The 19,516-nt window shown below is 52.6% G+C and overlaps 1 protein-coding gene across 6 annotated transcripts in view; it reads left to right on the forward strand.

Moving 5' to 3' along the window:
- Nucleotides 1-19,516, forward strand: part of NECTIN1 (nectin cell adhesion molecule 1) — a 154,324-nt gene that overhangs the window by 104,147 nt on the left and 30,661 nt on the right. For all 6 annotated transcript variants that reach the window (XR_006287000.1, XM_043534034.1, XM_037882258.2 and 3 more), the window contains exon 6: nucleotides 17,537-17,684. Coding sequence is in view for 5 of the 6 variants with exons in the window: in XM_043534034.1 (XP_043389969.1) it covers nucleotides 17,537-17,684 (148 nt within the window). In the remaining variant the exon portion in view is untranslated. The remainder of the gene's footprint in view (nucleotides 1-17,536; nucleotides 17,685-19,516) is intronic.

Genomic DNA, 19,516 nt, shown 5'->3' on the forward strand with positions numbered 1-19,516 from the left:
CCTCTCCATCTCCTCTGATTCCTGCCAGCCTGTTTATCTGGCAGTTTTGAAAAGAAAATTGCCAACTTCACACCTGTCAGGTTTAACTGATCGCCTGTCAAGGGGAAGGAGGGGTGTCTCTCCACCCAGCTCTGGCCCCACAGGCTTTGCTCTCCTGAGGAATTGCTCCATCCCCGGGGACTTAGAACACTTCATTTCCCACCACCAGGCTTTGTCCCGCTCTCCAGCTGCTGGCTTCTACAATGTACCTTCAGCTACCTCGCTGTAGTAATGATAATCGCAGCCTGCTGCTCTGACATGCCACCTTTCACCCCAGGAGCTTAACCTGCCATACAAACATTCAGCAGCTAAACCTAGGAATGCTCCCGGCAGCTTGGAGAGCGCCCATCCACTCACTCTGCAGAGGGGAAATTTGAGCTGCGGAGAAGTGTTGGCCCAGATCAGTGAGCGTTAGGTGCCTAAATCACTTTGAGGATCATGGACATTCCACGCCTGGAATGCTCTTGGTACCCCATCCACCTTTCTGTCCTCCTGATAGTGTCACTTGGGTTAGCTCTGAATTCCTTTCTCTGGCCTCCTCACCGAAGGGTCTTTCTTTCTTCCCTTCTGTTTGTCAATCTACCTGGGTTCAAAAAAGTGAGGGATGCCTAGAGGCCAGGGCTGCCATGCAACTCTACTGATGCCCCTCAACCCTGCCACTAGCACCCTCTGCTGTTCCAGTCCTGAGCCCCAACCAATGCCTCTGGGCCCTGGCAAGTAGCACCCCTACTTCCTCGAACCTCTTCTGACCTGTGTGAGAGGTTTGCATTCTATGGACAAATCCCCAGTCAGGTCTAGACTGAACACAACACTCCCAGGCCCCGAGTGCCTTCAACCTGGATCTCCAGAGGGGAAGGCGAGCACCCCAGCTCCAGGGGCCATCCAGCACCCAGGGCTACCATGCAGGGCGCAGGAGATTGGCACGGGATACATGCCAGGCTGCCGCCTCAGTGTGAAGAGAATCCATCTCTGGCTTGAGAGCTCGAGCCCCCTCCCACTTGCCCTTCCAGAGGTAAAAATCAGCCTTTGGTTCCAGTCGCAAATCTCTTCCCCTGAAGTGTCTGGTTCCCATTAGGGCTCAGGGGATGGAATGCAGCACAAATTGCTTCTCAGCTGGCCGCTGGTGCTTCCTGGGACTCCCTGTCCCCCCTCCCTTTTCCAAATGACTTTTCGTTCCCTTGAAATGCAGAGGGTTGATTGGACTTGGCCATTTAGAGACTGGCAGGGGCAGATTCCCCAACCCCCTATGGGGGTGACAGCCAGACAGGAGGGACCTTCCTCTGAAAGGCATGGGGGGGGGAGTTCACTGCCCACCTGCTTCCTGTCTCTGTATGCAGCCCTTGTTCTGGCTACAGATGGGCCTGAGCTGCAAAGTTCCCATCAGTCCTCCCTAAAGTCTGAGCGTATTTTGCCTCCTCCTCATATAAACCCATGGCCGATGCTCAAAGGAGCTGAGAACCCGTAGGTCCCAGAGGCTTCCGCTGGAGTCATGGGTGCTCAGCAGAGAAGCAGGCCCATAGAGCCTAGTTACACAATAATTAGACTGAGACAGGTGGGATGTGAGGTCTAAATTCTGGTAGCGCCACACCCAGCAAAGGGCACTGAGGGGGGGAGCGGGAAGTGGGTGGGGCCCATCCAGATGCTGCCAGCTGTGCAAGTGGCCCCGGAGAGGTAGGTCAGTCAGACTGATCCCAACAGCTGGAGCGGAGCGGAGTCTGAATCACTCAAATCAGCATTAGAAACCAGACCAAAATAATGGCATGGGGGGCTTTTGTAACGGGGCAGAATGATAATTAAATAGAAATTAGTTCGTTAAATGGTCACTTCCTGGGGTTTCCTTGCTGTCCGATTAACTTAATTTTTAATTTGCATAAGCAATAAATGTTTAATTATGTTATTAATATATTTGAGTTGAGAAGCTTATAGGGTTTTATAATTGGCATTTAACTAGATAGTTCCAGCATATTAACTGAGGTTTTATAGCTCCTCACGACAGCTTCCCAATTATATCTGACCTAAAAACTGCACCGAGGACCTGCCTTTAAAGTGTTACCTGAGCAACAGAGCAGACGAGGCTGGGAGAGTGAGTGGAGTCCAGCTCCCCGGGAGGAAGCGCTCCCCAGGCTCACAAAGCTGCAGGGAACATGCGCCGAGCAATGCTACGCTTTCTGGCCTCTCCATAGAGTCTTCTGGGGTCTCTCCCGTCTCCGGGATGCTGCATACTTGGCAGCTTTCCCAAAGACAGAGAAAGCCAAGGCTCCTTCCCTTAGCATCCACACGCAGTGGGGAAGGGAATGATATTGACTGTGGGGGGAGAGTCGTCTAATGGGTAGAGCGGAGCTTTGAGGGAATTACCCCTGGTCTCTGGCCTTGGCTCTGGGAAGGGGAATGTTGATTAGTGGTTAGAGCACAGGGGGTGGAAATGAGGACTCCTGGGTTCTCTTCCCTGGTCTGGTAGAAGAGCATTGTCTAGTAATTACCCCAGAGGACTAGAGTCATAGAGTTTAAGGCCAGAAGGGACAATTAGATCATCTAGTCTGATCTCCTGTAAGCACAGGCCATTACAGTTACCCCTGTACTAAGCCCAATGACACGTGTTTGACTAAAGCAGAACTTGTGTTTGGCTGAAGGATATCTGCCCGTTTGGATCAGAAGACATCAAAAGAGGGAGAAACTTGGTGGTTTGTTCCTGTGGTTAATCACCCTCACTGTTAAAAATGTGTGCCTAGTTTCTAACATGAATTTATCTAGCTTAACTTGTGGCCACTGGTGGTTCTTCTGCTTTTCTCTGCAAGATAAAAGAGCCTTGTAGGACCCCGTCTTTTCTTCCCATTATGGCATTTATACCTTCAAGTCACCTCTCACTTAAGACAATCCAACCTTTCCAGTGTTGAGGGCCAGAAGCTAGTTACGGAGCACTTCTGTGGGCCACATGCAGAAATATGTGCTCTACAAAATGGCGTCCCCTGTGCGGCATGACCTTGCACATGCCTGTGTTCTGTTCCCCATTCTGGAAGGGGATCGTTGTCTAGTAGTAATTGTCAGAGGCCTAGGCGTCAGGACTCCTGGGTTCTATTTCTGGTTCTACCATTGACCTTCTACAAATCATTCTGCCTCTCTGTGCCTCAGTTTCCCATTGGTAAAATAGTGATAGTGGGCCAAATCTACTTCTGGCATATGAAGTTACAGCAGGGTTCATTGACTCACTGGTGGCAATAGCAATGACTGTTCCCCAAGGGTGTTGCAAAGATCCTCAGACGGAAGGTAGGGGAGTGCATGGTATGGTTCTTTTTCCTTGCAAGGAGGGCAGAGCGTTTGGAGGTCTAGAGCCCAACCAAAGCACCCCTTTGGAAGGGGTCGTATCAGGGGAAGCCTAGGAAAACGTTGCAGCTGCCATTGCTGTTCATGGGCTCGGATGCTTCCAGAGGTTAGAGGAAGTGGCTCTTAACCTCAGAGCCATTGATCAGGAGCAGCGCACATGACAAGCAATAAGAAAGGCAGTGACACCAGAATCCAGGGCAGGGCCATGTGGATATCTCACAGCTTTGTTCTTATTCCAAGGCTCTCCGAAGCATCCAGAGCGCTAGGATCCTGGAAGTAACTTTACTAGAGATTTCCTGCAACACGCAGCGTCTGATGCCAATCCACACTCCTGGGGGTGAGGAGAAATGTAATCCCTTTCCAGGATGGCTGGTGGATCCCAGCCCCGCTCCCAGAGATTGCTGGGATGACGTGATAAGGCTGTTCTAAGGAGGAACACAAAAGAACAGTGCAAGCAAGTAGGAACAAAATCAGACAGGCTAAGGCCCAAAATGAGTTACATCTCACCAGGGCCATAAAAGGCAATAAGAAGAGGTTCTTTAAATACATTCGGAGCAAGAAAAATACAGAGGAGAGTGTGGGTTCTCTACCCAGTGGGGAAGGAGGTTGAGGTGTCTAATGCCTTTTTTGCTTCAGTCTTCACTAAAAAGGTTAATAGTGACCAGATACTTAACACAGTTAATACTAACAACAAGGGGGAAGGAATGCAAGCTAATGCAGGGAAAGAACCGGTTAAAGAATAGTTAGATAAGTTAGCTGTATTCCAGTCAGCAGGACCTGATGAAGTTCACCCTAGGGTACTTAAAGGTGTAGCTGAAGCAATCGCAGATGCATTAGCAATTATCTTCACGAACTCATGGAGAACAGGTGAGGTCCCAGAAGACTAGAGAAGGGCAAACATAATAGTTGTCTTTAAAAAGGGAACAGAGAGGAGTCTGAACAGCCTAAGTTTGATACCTGGAAAGGTACTGGATCAAATTATTAAACTATCAATGTATAAGAACCTAGAGGATAACAGGTTTATAAGGCATAGCCAGCATGGATTTGTGAAGAACAAATAATGCCAAAGCAACTTCATTTCCTTCTTTGAGTTTAGGTTACTAGCCTTGTGAATGGCCGGGGGGGGGCGGGGAAGAGATAGATGTGATACAACTTGATTTTTAGTAAGTTAGTCCTCAAAAAGTAGTTATCAATGGTTTGCTGTCAGATTGGGAGGGTGTTTCTAGTGAGGTCCCACACACATCAGTCCTGGGTTTGGTACAATTCAATATTTCCATTAATGACATGGATAATGGAGTGGAGAGAATGCTTACAAAATTTTGCAAGTGACACCAAGCTGGGAGGGATAGCAAGCATTTTGGATAACAGGATTGGAATTCAAAACAACCTTGACAAATTGGAGAATTGGTCTCAATTCAACAAGATGAAATTTAGTAAATACAAGTGCAAAGTGCTTCACTTAGGAAGGAAAAATTAAATGCACAGCTGGAAAATGGGGAATACCTGGCTAGGCAGTAATACTGCTGAAAAGGCTCTGGGGGTTATAGTGGATCACAAATTGAACATGAGTCAACATTGTGATGCAGTTGCAAAAAGGCTAATATCATTCTGGGGTGTATTAATAGGAGTGTTGTATGTAAGACATAGATGGTAATTGTCTTGCTCTGCTCGGTTGTCGCGAGCCCTCAGCTGGAGTTCTGTGTCCAGTTCTGGGTGCCAGACATCAGAAAAAACTGGAGAGCGTCCAGAGGAAAGCAACACACAGGAGAAAAGGTTTAGAAAACCTGACCTGTGAGTCAAGATTTTAACAAACATGAGCATGTTTCATCTTGAGAAAAGAAGACACAGCGGTGGAACCTGATAACAGTCTTCAAATATGTTCAGGGCTGCTATAAAGAAAACAGTGATCAATTTTTCTCCGTATCCACTGAAGATAGGACCAGAAGTAATGGGCTTAATCTGCAGCAAGGGAGATTTACGTTAGATATTAGGAAAATCTTTCAGACTCTAAGGGGAGCTAAGCTCTGGACCAGGCTTCCAAAGGAGGTTGTGGAATCCCCATCATGGGAGGCTTTTTAAGAACAGCTTAGACAATCACCTGTCGGGGATGATCTAGGTTTACTTGGCCTTGGCTCAGCACAGGGGGTTGAACTAATTGACTTCTCGAGGTCCCTTCCAGCCCAGTGATTCTTTTGTCTGGGCTCTGGAGGGTCTCCTGGGTGTCTGGGAAGCTGCTGGAGATGGAGCACTGGTGGGGAAGCAGTGAGGCTTATCCGGGTGAGGAGCATGCAGCAGAGAGCAGCTGCAGCAATGGCTGGTAAGCGAAGTATCTCCCAGTCTCTTTGGAAGCCTGTTTTTCAATGCTGCTGGACCAGGACCCTATTATGTCAGGTGCTGTACAAACCTAAAGCACTGCCTGGAGCCTGATTCTGCTCCCTTACATCATGGCTGACTCTCTGAAGGTCACTGATGCCAGCGAAAGGAGGATGGGGTCTTCAGGCAACATAGGCAAGGGTCTGTCTCCTTCCCAGTGACCCTGAGCCAGACTCATCCCTCGTGGACTTGTGGGGAAGCGGATGGGATGGATTGGGCCCAGGCTGAGTGGAGAGCGAGATGTCCCCAGGAGTGCAGCTGGAAGGTTGTTAAGCAAATTAACTCTATTAAAACAAATGATAAGAGTTTAAGCAGGAGCAATGGCACCCCGATCTCTCCAAATTCATTTGGTGGCTGACTGCAGTAGCACGACCCTAATGCGCTCTCCTGGGGATCCATAGAGTATCAACGGCTAGAGACGGATTAGGGGGCTGGGTTCTGCTCTCACTTGCGATGACATAAATCTGGAGTAAGAGCACTGAAATCCCTAGAGTCCCTCTGGATGTACGCTGGTGTAATGGAGGTCAGGATCTGGCCCCTTAGTTCCAGGAGAGGCGATTTCAAGTGCCGTCGCCTCCTCGAAAATGTGCAGAAGGAAAAAATAAATTAGCAAAGGGATTTGATTGTTCATTTCTCCGCTAAGCTGGGAGGAAATGAAGCAGAACCAAAATTAAGAAGTAGGAGGGAGGGGGGAACATGCGACATCGCCAGGCCCCATCCTGCCCAGAGCTGCGCTGGGGACGCTCTGTGGTGCTGGCCTTGCTTGGGAAGCAGCAGCCTCTGGCCAATGAGCAATAGGTGGGATTGCAGGAGCCGGTATAAATGCTCCAATGAGGTGAGCACTGGAAGTGGATGGATACACTGGAGCAGAGAGAAGAGGGGCTACGTCTGCTCCCCTCTTTCCCAGAGCTGGGCTGGGGGCGTCACTGGGGCTTGTGGTACTAACTGTCAGGTTTATACCAGGCCTGTCTCCATTTTTCTCCTTGTGTCTCTCACCCCTCGGAAAGTCACTCTCTGGGAGGGAGCGGTTTGTCTGGCCAAGTCCCAGTGTGCAGGAGGCTGATGGGGGAGTGGGGGGCCCAGACCTGTGGACTGACCCCCGGGGTACATTTTAGCGAACTTCCCATAGCTCCCTAATCTCAGCCTTGGACCCACTGAGTAGCTCCCTGGTCGACCCTAACCTGACACATGTATTCACTCCAACGTAGCCTTGCAAACCCCTACCTTAATCCCCAGAGTCTATCTACCCTGGCCACACCTGAGCATGGTCCCCCTCAGGCACCACCCAAGCCTAGGATGACCCCAGCCACACCCCAAAATACCTGTGCACTCCCCAGGCACAGCCAAGCCTTGGCTAGGTCCCAGCCCACTCTCTTTGCTGAACAAATAGGACCACGGTGGAGCAGCAGAAGTCTCCTGGAGGCCTTGTCTGCTCCTTGCACCTGGGCTGACCCTGCAGATATGCATTTATTGGCTTGGCAAAGAAATGCCCTGCCTGTGAGCTCTGGGGGCAGGGGATGCCAACTACACACAATGGTGACCAAGTGAAGCTGCAGCCTTTGTCCCTGGCAGCAATATCTACATCCCCCATGCCAGCACGAACCCTGCTGCTGCTGCCACCTCAAGGACTGGGATTTGGAGCAAATGAAAAGGTTTCTGGCCTGGCCTTTGTACTGTCTGGCTGCAGAGGCGCCATGTGGCTCTCCAGGGGAGTGGTTGGGTTGCCACAAGGCTTTCTTGGGGCATTGTGTGACGGATGGTTGTGTGGAGAGATGGACCCAAGCAGAAGCCCCAGAGCCAAACACTCACAAACGTGGAGAGTTTGAAATCTGGATCTAGATCCAAATGTTGTGATTCAGGCCTCTCTGCATTGGGTTGTGATTGACGTACGTGAGAGTGTGTGTGTGTGTGTGTGTGTGTGTGTGCGAGTGCGTGCTGCAAGTCCAGTGAGGGCAATCCAGTCTAACTGAAGGGGGCTGCACTGGGGTAGGTCGGCCTAGCTGCACTGAAAGCAATGGAATCATGCCAGTTTCCACCAGCAGAGGATCTAGCCCTGTCATCACTGCCCTGGCTTCCTTGCTAAATCCCCCTTGCACTTTAAAATGCATAAAGAGCTCTTTGTTTCCCACCCTGGACTGTTGCCTGGTGTTGACTTGCGCTGTCAAACAGCTGCTGTACTCCCCACCAGAAGTGGCTGCTTTTTCTAGCATGGGCAAAGCCACCCCTACAGGAGGGGCTTTTTTTGCAAAGTGCTTGGTGATCTCTCCCTGCCAAGGTTGTTCTCCAAAGATCAATTGGGGTTTCCACCAGGCCTTGCTGGGTTAACTTTCTGCTCCCCTTGCGATTACCCAGCCTTAAACTCCATCCTTATTAGCGGCTGCTGGAGGAGACTCAAAGAGGAATTGCAATAGGAGGTCGCCATGGGTCAAACTGCATTCCAGAGGAGATGAGACTCTCACAGTCCAGCAGCTACTTAACCACTGATGACTCCTATGCCGGGGAAGAGGGGGAGGAAGGTCATTAACGGCCAGAGATGAGTTTCCACTGGTACCTCCTGCCATTACCTGAGCTGGATGGCAAAGCAATTGCCCAGGATAGAATGTGCATGAAATCTCAGCTAATAACAAACACCTGGGCGTATCCATTGGCAGATGGGTTTTCTCTTCAAAGCAGGAGCCCAGGGGAGAGGTCTGCCCCCCGTTCGCCATGTTCCCGGCTCTCCACTGCCCTCTTGAGTTGTTTTCACAGTGCTGGTTGGGGCTAGTGAACACAGAGCAAGGCAAACCGGCTAGGAGGGCATGCGGCCACGGAAGGGAAATGCAATCGGTACCCTGTGGGCTGGGTGCCAGGCCATGCTTTCCTCTGGGACTTGATCAGCCCCCAGGTGCTGGCTGGTAGGGGATTGCTCTGATTCAGTGACCAAATTGCACCAAATGAGGCCAGGCTGGGGCTCGCGCTGGGGCAGTGACCACAGCAAACCCTGGAAAATAGCTCCCTGTACCTGTCCGTTGTGAACCTGAGCAGCGTGGTCCCAGTACTCCAAGCGTGCTCACGGGGCTGGATGTAGGGGGGGTGTCCATGCGTCTCTGTTGCACAGAGTGGTTGGGTTCGGAGTGAGATGAGGATTTCTGCTGAATGCCTCGGGTGGGGCGTAGCGCGGCAGACCAACAACACAGGCCGAGCTGGGAGCAGTCTCCTGCACCGTGGTGGCCGTACCCCCTCCGCGAGGCTGGCAGCTGTGGAAGTGACTGTTACATAAACAAGCAGCCTCATCGAGTAGCCTGGGCTTGCTTTTAAATTTCCTCCTTATTTATATAGTTCCTCCGAGCCCATCGCAGGAATAACAGCTCTGCCTCGTCTCTGTTCTGGCCGTATCCCCAGCTCTGCAGGTTATTAACCCTTTCACTCCCTTCCCCCTCTTCATTTGAGGAAATATAGGGCCTGCTTGTCCCCATACCCTGCACCCAGCGGAGTCATTTATACCTGGGCCGAAGGAGTATAAACGGATATGGGATCAGGAATCTCTGCTCATTCCCGTGGCTGGAGCATTTCACCCCACCCACCACCACCACCTTTGCACACAAGATGACCTGAGCTGCAAGGCCCCAGAGAATCGGGTCCAGAGACTTCTCTGGCTCAGAAAGCCCCGCAGAGTCCCGTCAGCCGTCTCCTGCATTCAGAGATTTCTCAGAGCTGCCCCTCGCTCCGTGGTTCCGGCCCCCCGCTGTTTGCACAAGCGTCAGAGCTGGGCGGCCCTGTAGGGTTCTGAACACGTGCTGGGCACTGTGGGGTTAACTCTGTGCGGCAGGCTCGGGACTGGGCCTGGAGCATTGATTTGTGGCAGCCTGGTGGCTGATTCTCTGCGCTGTGAAATGCCTTCGCATGCATTCTCGCCTGCAGCCCTGAGCTCTGGTTGGGAGCGAAGCAAGACAGGGCCCGGTCAGCCCGTTAAGGAGAGGCTCTCTGGGTCTCGTTTGCCATTGCCCGGCGCCGGGCGCCGTCGTTTACACCAGTGCAAAGGGCGGGAGAGCACTGTGGCTCACGCTGACCGTGCAAGGCAGGGGAGGGCAGACCCACAGGCTGCAGGAAGGGCATTGGTTGTTCAGCAGCAGGCACCCTGGTGTGACTCGGCCCTGAACCACTGACCCAGCAAGGTGCCAGTGGGGAAATCAGTGGAGCTAGGCTAGCTAGGGTTTGTGCCAGCTGAGCATCTGGCCCACTGCCCATCTTGCAGAGGCAGCGTAGAACCTCAGCTCTTGCTGGCTTGTGTAGAGTGCAGATGGACGGTGCTTGTCCCTTGCTGATGCCCTGCCCACTGGCGAGTTCTCTCACCTCCCTGCTGGTTAACTTGGGCGGGGCAGTAAGGAGGGTCCATCATTCCAGCACTCTCCATCCTTCCTCTTCCCCCCTGGGTGCTCTGGATCCCTGTAAAGCCTCGGATTCATTTTCACACCCCAGCCTTTGCCCCAGCCTTGGCCCTGCCTGCTTAGCCAAACTCCCATCTCCATCGCCTCTCCTTAGGCATTGCCTTCTGTTAACCCTTTGCTAACAAGAGCTAGACCCTGCCATGCTCTGGGCTGGCGCTGTGCTTCTGGGCTATGGAGGTAAGAGCCCCAAATTAGCCAGTCCCACCACATGAGTTTAAAAGCAAGCTCAAGACCTATTTTTACCTGGACTTGCCAGTTCCTTAGCTGTGCCTCCTTTGAATCCTCACTCACACCTTCCTCTCCTCTTGTGGTGAGTTACTGCAGCCCCCTTCCCGACCGCCTCCCCGTGTCTCAGCCCTCCAGAGCCCGGAACCCGCAGAACTCCACAGCATGCCAGCACTGCCCTCCTAATGCCACCGCTGGCTCCCGGTCAATTCAAGTCCCATTCGAAATGGCTCCACTTGGAGCAAATCCCCCCCCCTCCCCCGGCTTACGCCGCTGCAAATCTGAAACAATCCTGCTGAGACCAACAGAGATCTACCTCGCTGCCATAGCGCAGAATGTCACCCCTGGCTCCTCAAACCAGTGCCCTGGTGACTAAGATCAGGGCTTATCCTGAGCTTAGACTTGCTCCAGCCAACTTCATAAATCTTGTCCCTTTCTTCTCCCTCCCTCCCTCTGCCCATTTAGTACCAGCCTTCTGCAGTCCCCTGACTGTAGGTGGGAGAGCCTTCTCCTCTGCAGCTTCTGAGCTCTGGAACACCTGCCTGTGTGTCCAGAGGTGGATTAAGGTTTCCTGGGTCCCTGGACCAGAGCAAGTGGGGGGGTCCTCTCCCAATCCCCTCCGCTGGCATTCCTGCCCCTGTTCCGCTCCTTCCTGCTACACCCACTGCTATACCCCCTGCAATTCTGCACCTTCCCCCTGCGGCCCCGCCCCTGGTCCATCCACAGTCCTGCCCCATTCCACCACCACCCCACTGTGGCCTGCAACCCGTTTGCTCCTTTCTCTCCCCCACATTGCAGCCCCAAGACCGGAGAAGCTCTGTCCCCTGTCCACGGCCCAGGGGCTGCAGCAGGGAGTGAAAGCTTCTCCAGCCCTGAGACCTAGAGCTCCTCCAGTCCTGGAGTCGCAGCAGGGGCCTGGGCGCTGGGGCTTTCCCCCTCCCCGGTGTTTCTGCCACGGAGCAGGGTCAGGGCATAGGGGTGCCCATTTTTCCAGGGCCCCCCAGTTGGCTGGGACCCCTGGGCACGGGCCTGCTGACCCATTGGCTAATCCGCCACTGTCTGGGTCTCTACAACTTCTCACCTCTTTCCAAATCACACCTGGGAACCTCTCTGTCCACCCTCCAAAGCCCTCACTCTCCCTCTGCTAATATTTACTATTTACGTCTCACTTGCATTATTTAACCCAGGGGGCACGATACGTGGGGGTGGCTTGCTCAGTTTGAGCTTGTGGTTGGAAATGATACAATGGCTGCTCACACAGACAGGGCCATAAATCTGAGCCAGGCCTCTGTCGCTGTAAATGGAGACATCAGCCCTGTGGTTTTTTTGTACTTGGGTGTGTTTCGTGGCTGGCGGGGGGCTGTGCTGAGGACAGGAGCCCTCACATGACATCCCCTTCAATTTGTCCGTCTAAAGGGGATTCTCTCTGTCCACTGGAGATTGTGCGCATTCTTGGTGAACGGTCAACTGAGTAAGATTGGTGGACATGAGCTAATTGAGCATCATGACTGGTTAATTACAGAAGGTCTTGATCTCATTAAGAGTTTTGGTTTGCTTTGGTGCCGTATCGTCATCTCACTCACAGCTCTGATTGGCTCCATACAGAGTCATGACCGCATTCAGGGTTATGATTGGTTTGTTAGGAGTCCTGCTCTCACCAAGTATTCTGATTTGTTAACTAGAGTCTTGATCTCATGTAGTTTTTGGTTTGGTTCTCTAGAGTTCCCCATCTCACCAAGTTTTGTGATTGGTTCATTCCAGATTCCTGATCCGCCTTGGGGTTCTGATTGGACTGTTAGGGTTCCTAATTTCACGATGTGTTTTGTTTGGTTCATTAGGATCCTGATGCCAGAGTGAACTGACTGGGAACCAATGGTCTCCAACCTTTCAGTCCTTTATCTCTTTCCTTTTTCATTCGTGGAATCACGACCTACAGCTGAAGGCCTCATGGTCCACAGCTCCAAAGAGCCACATGGGAGCCAGAACTCCCGGGTTCTATTCCTGGATCTGCCAGCAAGTGGGAAGTTGCATCTTTTAGTGTGTTGCTTTCCCCATCTGTGAAATGGGGATAATAATACTTACCTGCATTGGGGAAGAGCTTTAAGAACCCCGGACATACACAACAGTGTGAGTGCAATGGATTCATTATTAATACATAGCTATTTTAATCCACTTGCAAAGAGGGCCGGGGGTTAGGTGGCTCCTCACCGTGTTCCCAGCTCCAGGAGGGAGCAGGGGGCTGGGGAAGAATGGAATACAAGAACAAACTAAAGGAGGCAAATGGCACCAAAAACTTTTTTTTCTTTTCCTTTCATCCTTAATTCTAATTGTTCACATTAATTCAGTCTCCAGCAGGAACGAAGAGCTCCCAGCAGCCTTTAGCCACTCAGATAAGGCTGAGCTGTTTGTTTAGCCCCATCGGGCTTCCCATTACTTGCCTCACTGCCAAATGCTTCATGCAAACTTTGGGGGGAGTTTTAAGCAATTCTAGTGTGACACGGAGCAAGGGGTTTTGCATTCTTAATTTTCAAAAGTTCTTCTCGGTCCAAGGCTGATTTTCACCCCCTCTCCCCTGCCCATGCACTGCAACCCTGACCAGCCCTGGACCCCCACAGCTTTCCCAGTGAACCCCAATATTAACCCACGGCCTCTGCAAGTCCACTCCTGGGCCCTCCATACCATGCTGTGCTTCTGAGCCCTAACCCACAGTACCCCAGTTCTTACAAGGGAGAGGAGGAGCTTGGGCTGCCGTTGAGACCCCTGCCTCACTCAGCCCAGCTAATGCAGTTAGACAGACAGTCCAGCAGGCAGATGGACTACAACACTCAGCGGGTTCATTAAGATGCCCCCAAGCGAGCAGCTTCTTCAAAGTGAGATTGATAAGGGCAGGGACCAGACACGGGAAGGGCCACCTTGTGCTAAGCCACGGCCGCTCAGAGGCAGAGAAGGGGAGAGCAGGAAAGTGAAAGGCTGAAGATGTGGAGACAGAGAAGCAGATGAAAGAGAAAACAGGGAAGGGGGAAATAGGAGACAGCCTCCCTCTCTTTATCCTTCTTTTTCCTGTCCTTTCCCCTCTTGGGCTGTCTAGCCAAGCCTGCATCTCCCACTCACCTACTCCCTTCGTTCTTTCCTTCCTGGTCTAGTCTGTGCTGGTTCTGATCCGGCCCCCATCAAATCCAGTCCCCTCCCAGCCATGCATTCAGCGACACGACTGATGTCTGTCACGTGCAGCATGTTCTTGGCCATCCACCCCTCTGCGTGTGCGGTGGACTGGTGTGTTTAGGTAGGGTAAATGCCCACGCAGTTCTGTGCTTTTGTCAGAAGAGGTGGGTGGGAGCAGTGCACCTGGCGCTGGGTGTGAAGGGTGGGGGTGAGGTCTGACGATCCTGGGGGAGTTCGTTCTGCTGTCTGGAACCTGCTCCCAAGGCAGCTCTGTCTCCTGCCCAGACGAGGTTCACCCTTATGGGAGAAAGGGCCTGAGGGGTGGAGCTATTCATTACTATCCCCCTCATCCTGGAGCTCCTGCATTTCCTTCATCCCACTGTCGTTCCCTGTCCTCTTCCTCTGGCTTTCTTTTCTCATTGTCCTCTCTCTCTCTCTCCCCTGCAAATTTGAGGGCTGCATTGCCCCCTCTCCAAAACTCCCTGACCCCCTCCGTTGTCATGAACTCCTGTGCTGGCTCCAGGACATCCACTTGGCTCTATTTATTTATTTATTCCCCACCCACCACAAGCCCTTTCCATGCAAAGAGCCTGATTTACAGCTGTAGCAGGAAGCTGATGTTCCCCGCTCGCTACCTGACATCAAGAGAGCCATTTGGGGCCAATTCATCATGGATATGCCCCAGCTGAAGTGACTGGAAGATTCTTTACAATCGTTGTCCCTGCCACAATCTCTAATGCAGTCCTGGAGATCATATCCCATTGCGTCAGCTGTCTGTTTGAGCATGGCAGTAAGTGAGCTGTCTCAAGGCAGAAATGTTATTTATGGGGTAAGGTGGTATATGGAGAGGGAAAGCAGGGGAGGGAGAGGAGCTGAAGTGACACCGCTCAGGAGGATGAGAGCCGGGCCTTTGCCTTGTAATGACTGCAGTATCCTGGGCCCTGGCTCAGAGTTTTTAAAGAGGGGCCTGGGGAGGCCAGGCGAGATGCCAGCTGATGGAGATGCGGGGGTGCCTTGCCAGGTAGGATAAAGGCCCAAGTTAGCATCAAAGCATGTAAAGGGATGGAAGAACAGCAGGGAAATTGAGGGTGGGGTAGCATGTTGGCTCGCTGAGCCTTTTCCGTGCTTGCTGTGATGTCTCGTGCTGGCATTCAGAACCCTTTGCACTGATGTGATAAGTGTGTCGGTTCTTTGCCGTGTGCCACAGGGACTGATCGCTGGCAGTAACTGGGGAGAGGGGATGTCTCTGTGAATCCCATGCAGACCCCGTTTGCTCCTTAGTGCAGCAGTCTGGGAGTGGGATTCACACAGATGTGTTGCTTTCAGAGATCTGTCAGAGTTGGCTTTGCGCTAGCAATGGGATGGGTCTTTGGGCATGGGATGGCAGGGTGTCAACCTCACAGCTAAGCAGCTGGCGGAGTACCCAGATCATGGGGGTGACTAATCAATGGGGGAGGCTTTTCCATCCGAGTCAGCACTGAACCCAAGTGCTCCATGTAGGGAGTGTGTTGGATAGATTTTCTTGTGGAGGGGATATGAATCCAAGGTGCTGACTACACGTGGCCATTGAAGAGCCCCTGGAATGGATGTGTTTATGTGTGGCAGAATTTGACAGATAACAGCAATGTCTATTTATAAGCATTTTTTTTTTTTAGTTTTATCCACTTAAATTTTCACAGTTGGACTAAATTATGGGCAGGGGTCAGAAAGCAGCGAAGGTCAGTAGATGCTGATTTCAACAAGTTAAAGCTTTATAACCACTAAAACACAAATTGTTAACATCGCTTGCCAAACTAAGCAAAGTAAATAGCCTCAAATCAAACTCTAACAAGTTCCTCAAGCAGCATTTTCCTTACTTTGCCTATCTGTCAATTTCAAATGTTATTGATGGAAATATTTTTTGTCAGTTTGTGTATATGCCGTGAAATCGACGTTTGCCACTAAAAATCAAACCCATCCAAGTCTAAGTATGTTAATTCCAGTGATACAGATACCGTCCAATGTGAGAAGTTACATTCTCCCTGCAATTTCAACAGGGCACAACATTCTGCTTCACTTCCCGTCCTAAGCTGCATTGTTCCTGGGGGCTGTTAAGTAGCTGGTCTCTTCCACTGCAGAGGTAGCTGCTTGTCATCAGTGGAGGGCAGAGATGAAAGTCAGCTGGTCTGGTATGGCATACCGGCAAGAGCTTTAAAGAGCCCCGGGCTCCCTGCTGCTGGAGCCCCTGGAGCCCACAGCATATACAATATACCATTATTATTCCATCTGCCCTCCGGGGGGAATTCCACTGACTAGCACAGAGCATCTTCCCTTATATGAGACAGGCAGAATCTGAATGCGCTCAAGCTGTGAGTAAGCCGCAAGGGCTTTGGGGCTGGAAGGCTCTGCAGAGCTGATAGTGTGAACATCCCAGCTAGCGGAAGGTTGTCCTTGGGGTTAGGCCAGTCATTTAGGATTTGGAAAATCCGGGTTCAGCTCTCTGTTCTGCCACAAACTTTCTGTGTGTCCTTGGGGTGATTGCCCTGGGTCCCACCCCATAGACAGGGCTGGCATTATTGGCCCATGTCCATGCATGTGACAGGCTCAGGTGCTGAGGATATAAATCAGATCACACTTTGCACCTCTGCAGGGACTACATGGTGCATCCACCAGGGCCACTGCCCTTGTAATGAGACGCACACACCACTGGGCAGGTCTCCACCCCATTTCCAAGGAAGGCATATGCTCTGCTATGAGCTGCATCCCTTCCCCAGGGGACCAGGCTCCAGCAGGCCCCTTTTTCCCCCTCCCCTGGATTTTTTCCTTCCTCCATTCCAATTATCTTCCACTTTCATCACTGCCGGAGCTGTAAGTACAAAGTACCAATTAGCTAGTTTTCAAGTTTAATTAGGTTGGAAGGTAGAGCAAATTAAATCCTTTTATCGTACATTTCAAAGCTCTTTCCCATCAAGCCCACGGGATCGGTTTCCTTTGAATGAGGTCCATGTTAGTTGCATTGAGGTCGACTCCAAATCATGGAGCTCTTCAGCTCCAGGGTCAATGGGAGCCAGGGCAGGGGGTATATGCCCCATCCGACAGCCAGGATATCTGTGCCCCATGGATGCAGGACCCTGACACACACACACACACCCTGCTCTGCCCCCAGTCAGTCACTGCTTCCCTGGGATTAACCTCTGATACTAAACTTGTCCTCCTGTGAGTTCAGCCAGCTGGCAAAGTACCTGCAGCTGAAGGGTTAACCCTCAGGAACGTAGCCAATGCCCTGGTGGACTGCGAGGAGTTTTTGGTGGGCGCCTGGGGGACCTGTGCTTGGGGGATCTCTAGCCACTAGGAGCGGGGAATTCTGGGGTTTGGCACTGCTGCTCAGCATTGGAGTATCTGAGCACTAGGACTCTGGGAGGACGAGGCCCCCACCCCCAGTGCCCCATAGGTTTCCCCCTGCTGTCATTTCTGGCTGCAATCCTTAGGACAGACCTGGTTATGGGGAGGTGGGTCCCAGCGGAGGTCCAGGCCATGGGGAGGGGAGAGCTGGGAGAGTGGGGTCAGCAATGCTGAGAGCAGGGAGGCCCTCGGTGGGGAGGATCACGGTACTCGGCAAGGGGCTGATGAGTGGCGAGGAGCCTTGTTCACTCCATGGGAGGCCAGCGAAGGAGGCGTCTGGCGCTTCTCGAGGCAGGGCCCTATGATCGTGGAATCCATGGACCCAAATGGTCAGAAGGGGCCAAGATGGAGCAGTGTCAGTCAATAGAAAACCAGGTCTCTGGAGACCTGGAAGAGACAAGGTCCATCGTGGGGTAGAAGGGTCTGCCTTGCAGGGGGAGGGATGGGACAGGGAGATCAAGGAGTGTGTGCAGTGTGGGGGCTGATCTCTCTCCGGGAGCCACAGGATCTGCAGTACATTGGGCCTCTGCTCTGCTGAGTGCTACGCCTGGCACCATTGCTCCCCAGGCTCCAGATGCTAATGCACTTCGTCTCTGTGTTTGTTCCAGATAAGCCGCTGCCGCAGGGACCCCCAGGGGGCATTATCGGGATCCTGGGGGGCGTAATTGCTGCGGCTCTCATCATCGGCGTGGCCGTCACTGTGTTCATCATCTACAGGCGACAGCAGAAGAGCCGCACGGAGACCGACAATGACCTGTGAGTAGCCTCTGCGTTCGCTCCCGGCTGCACCTCAACCCTGGGCTCCAGCATTCCAGTCCTGGACTGGCCCCACCCCACCTCCTTCCCTGCAGCTCCACTCCTGCTCCCCAAGCCTGAGCTGTGGCTCTCCCTGCTAGATCCCTCCCCTGAGAGCTCTTCTGATACCCCTCAATCCTAAACAGCAACGTCCTCTCGGATTCCCGGCCAGAGCCCTCACGCGGGTCACTTGGCCAATGCCCCCGTATCCGAACCTGCAGCAGCCACGACAATTCCACTCCTCCGCAGAGAGTGCCAGCCATGATGCCTTTGTCCGAGGTTCGGTGACACGGGATGGCACGCGCTAGGGAGAGCAGGGTATGAACCCATGTGCGGGATCTCGGTCTCCAAAGAGCAAAAGGTGAGGGCTGCTCCTGACTGGCACAAACATACACACCGACACCAGGCACATGGAGGGGTGGGACACCCGCATCGGGGGTTGGACAAAACTGGGCCTCTTTTTAGCTTTGCCAAAGCAAATTGGCCCGTTTGAGATTTTTCCAAAATCACAAGCAAAGGGTGGGGAGTTGCAGTAAGTGCTGCCTGAACCCCACAGAGAATGAGGTAAATAAATCTTTGGTGATGAGGGCGGGCGGGTCGGATCAGTGGCCCATTGGCTACTGATCAGGGGTGCCTGCTTGGTGGAGAGACCGCCAGGGCTTGCACGCTAGAGATTGAACCAGGATTCCCAAGTGCTGCCTAGGGCCCTACTCCCTGGAGACTGAGCTCAGAGTCCCACATTGCTTCCCCTGGTTTCTCTACCACCTTGTCACCCCAGCTGTGTGTATTTGGGGGCAGATGTTTAAAGAGGAGGCACGACAGGGGAACCTGCAAAAACTGCACCACTGCCCATTTCGCTACAGGGAGGCCTGCCTGGAAGGCACAAATGCCAGTTTGCTTGTGCGAGCCTGGGTGCAGGGGGCATTGTCTCGCCTGCTTCTCAGCGGAGCAGCCCCTTTAGTCTCTACCTGCTGATGGAGCAGGAGCTCAGAGATTCACCATCCAGCCCCACCCTTGGGTTTGGAGACGCTTGGCCCCTCTCCTCTGCCACAGCCCTTGGGAATTGATGGAGTGCCCGCTGTCCATGGTGCTGAACTATCCCAAAAACAGGGCGGGAGCAATGTCCCCTCTAATTTTCTTCCGTGCAAATTTTTGACAGGCCGTGCGTGCAAAAAATGTCTTCTGTGCAAATTTTTGTGCTTCTGTGCAAATGTTTGTGGGTGCGCTGTTTCACCGTGTGCGCAGGGTTTCGGGTCTGTGTGCACGCGCATATGCACACAGCTTAGAGGGAACAGTGCGGGGGAGGCAGGGGACATGCCGAGAGGATCCTGCTCCCCAGCCCTGTGGTGGCTGGCCTGGTTGGAGGGAGTGCCCCATGCTGAGTGTACCCTGGGCAGCCCTGGGCATGGTCCAGGGCTCCTGGGCAGAGGAGTGAATTATTCTCTTTCATTGTGTGTGTTTCTCTCCCTTCTTCCTGCCGGCTGGTTCTCCCTGAATGATAAATCATCTTTGCTCCTCTCTGCCTTATCACTCAGGGCTGTAGCTCCCCCTCCTAACAGGGCCAAGCCATTACCAGCCCCAAGCATGGTCCTTTCCCAGAGTGGATCCTAGCAAGTGTCTCTCCCCTTCATCTCACACGTGGGAGCTTTCAGGACCATTTATAAAAATACCTGACTCCCCTCCCCACCTCCAATGCTCTGGCAACATGCAGGGACAGCTCCTGATTCCCAGCTTCTGGCTGCCACTCACAGCAGAGTTTGTTGTGGATCCTTTTTCAGTTGTTAGAAAGTTTG

This window comes from Chelonia mydas, chromosome 22 (assembly GCF_015237465.2).
Source record: "Chelonia mydas isolate rCheMyd1 chromosome 22, rCheMyd1.pri.v2, whole genome shotgun sequence".
In the NCBI taxonomy this organism is placed as follows: domain Eukaryota; kingdom Metazoa; phylum Chordata; order Testudines; family Cheloniidae; genus Chelonia; species Chelonia mydas.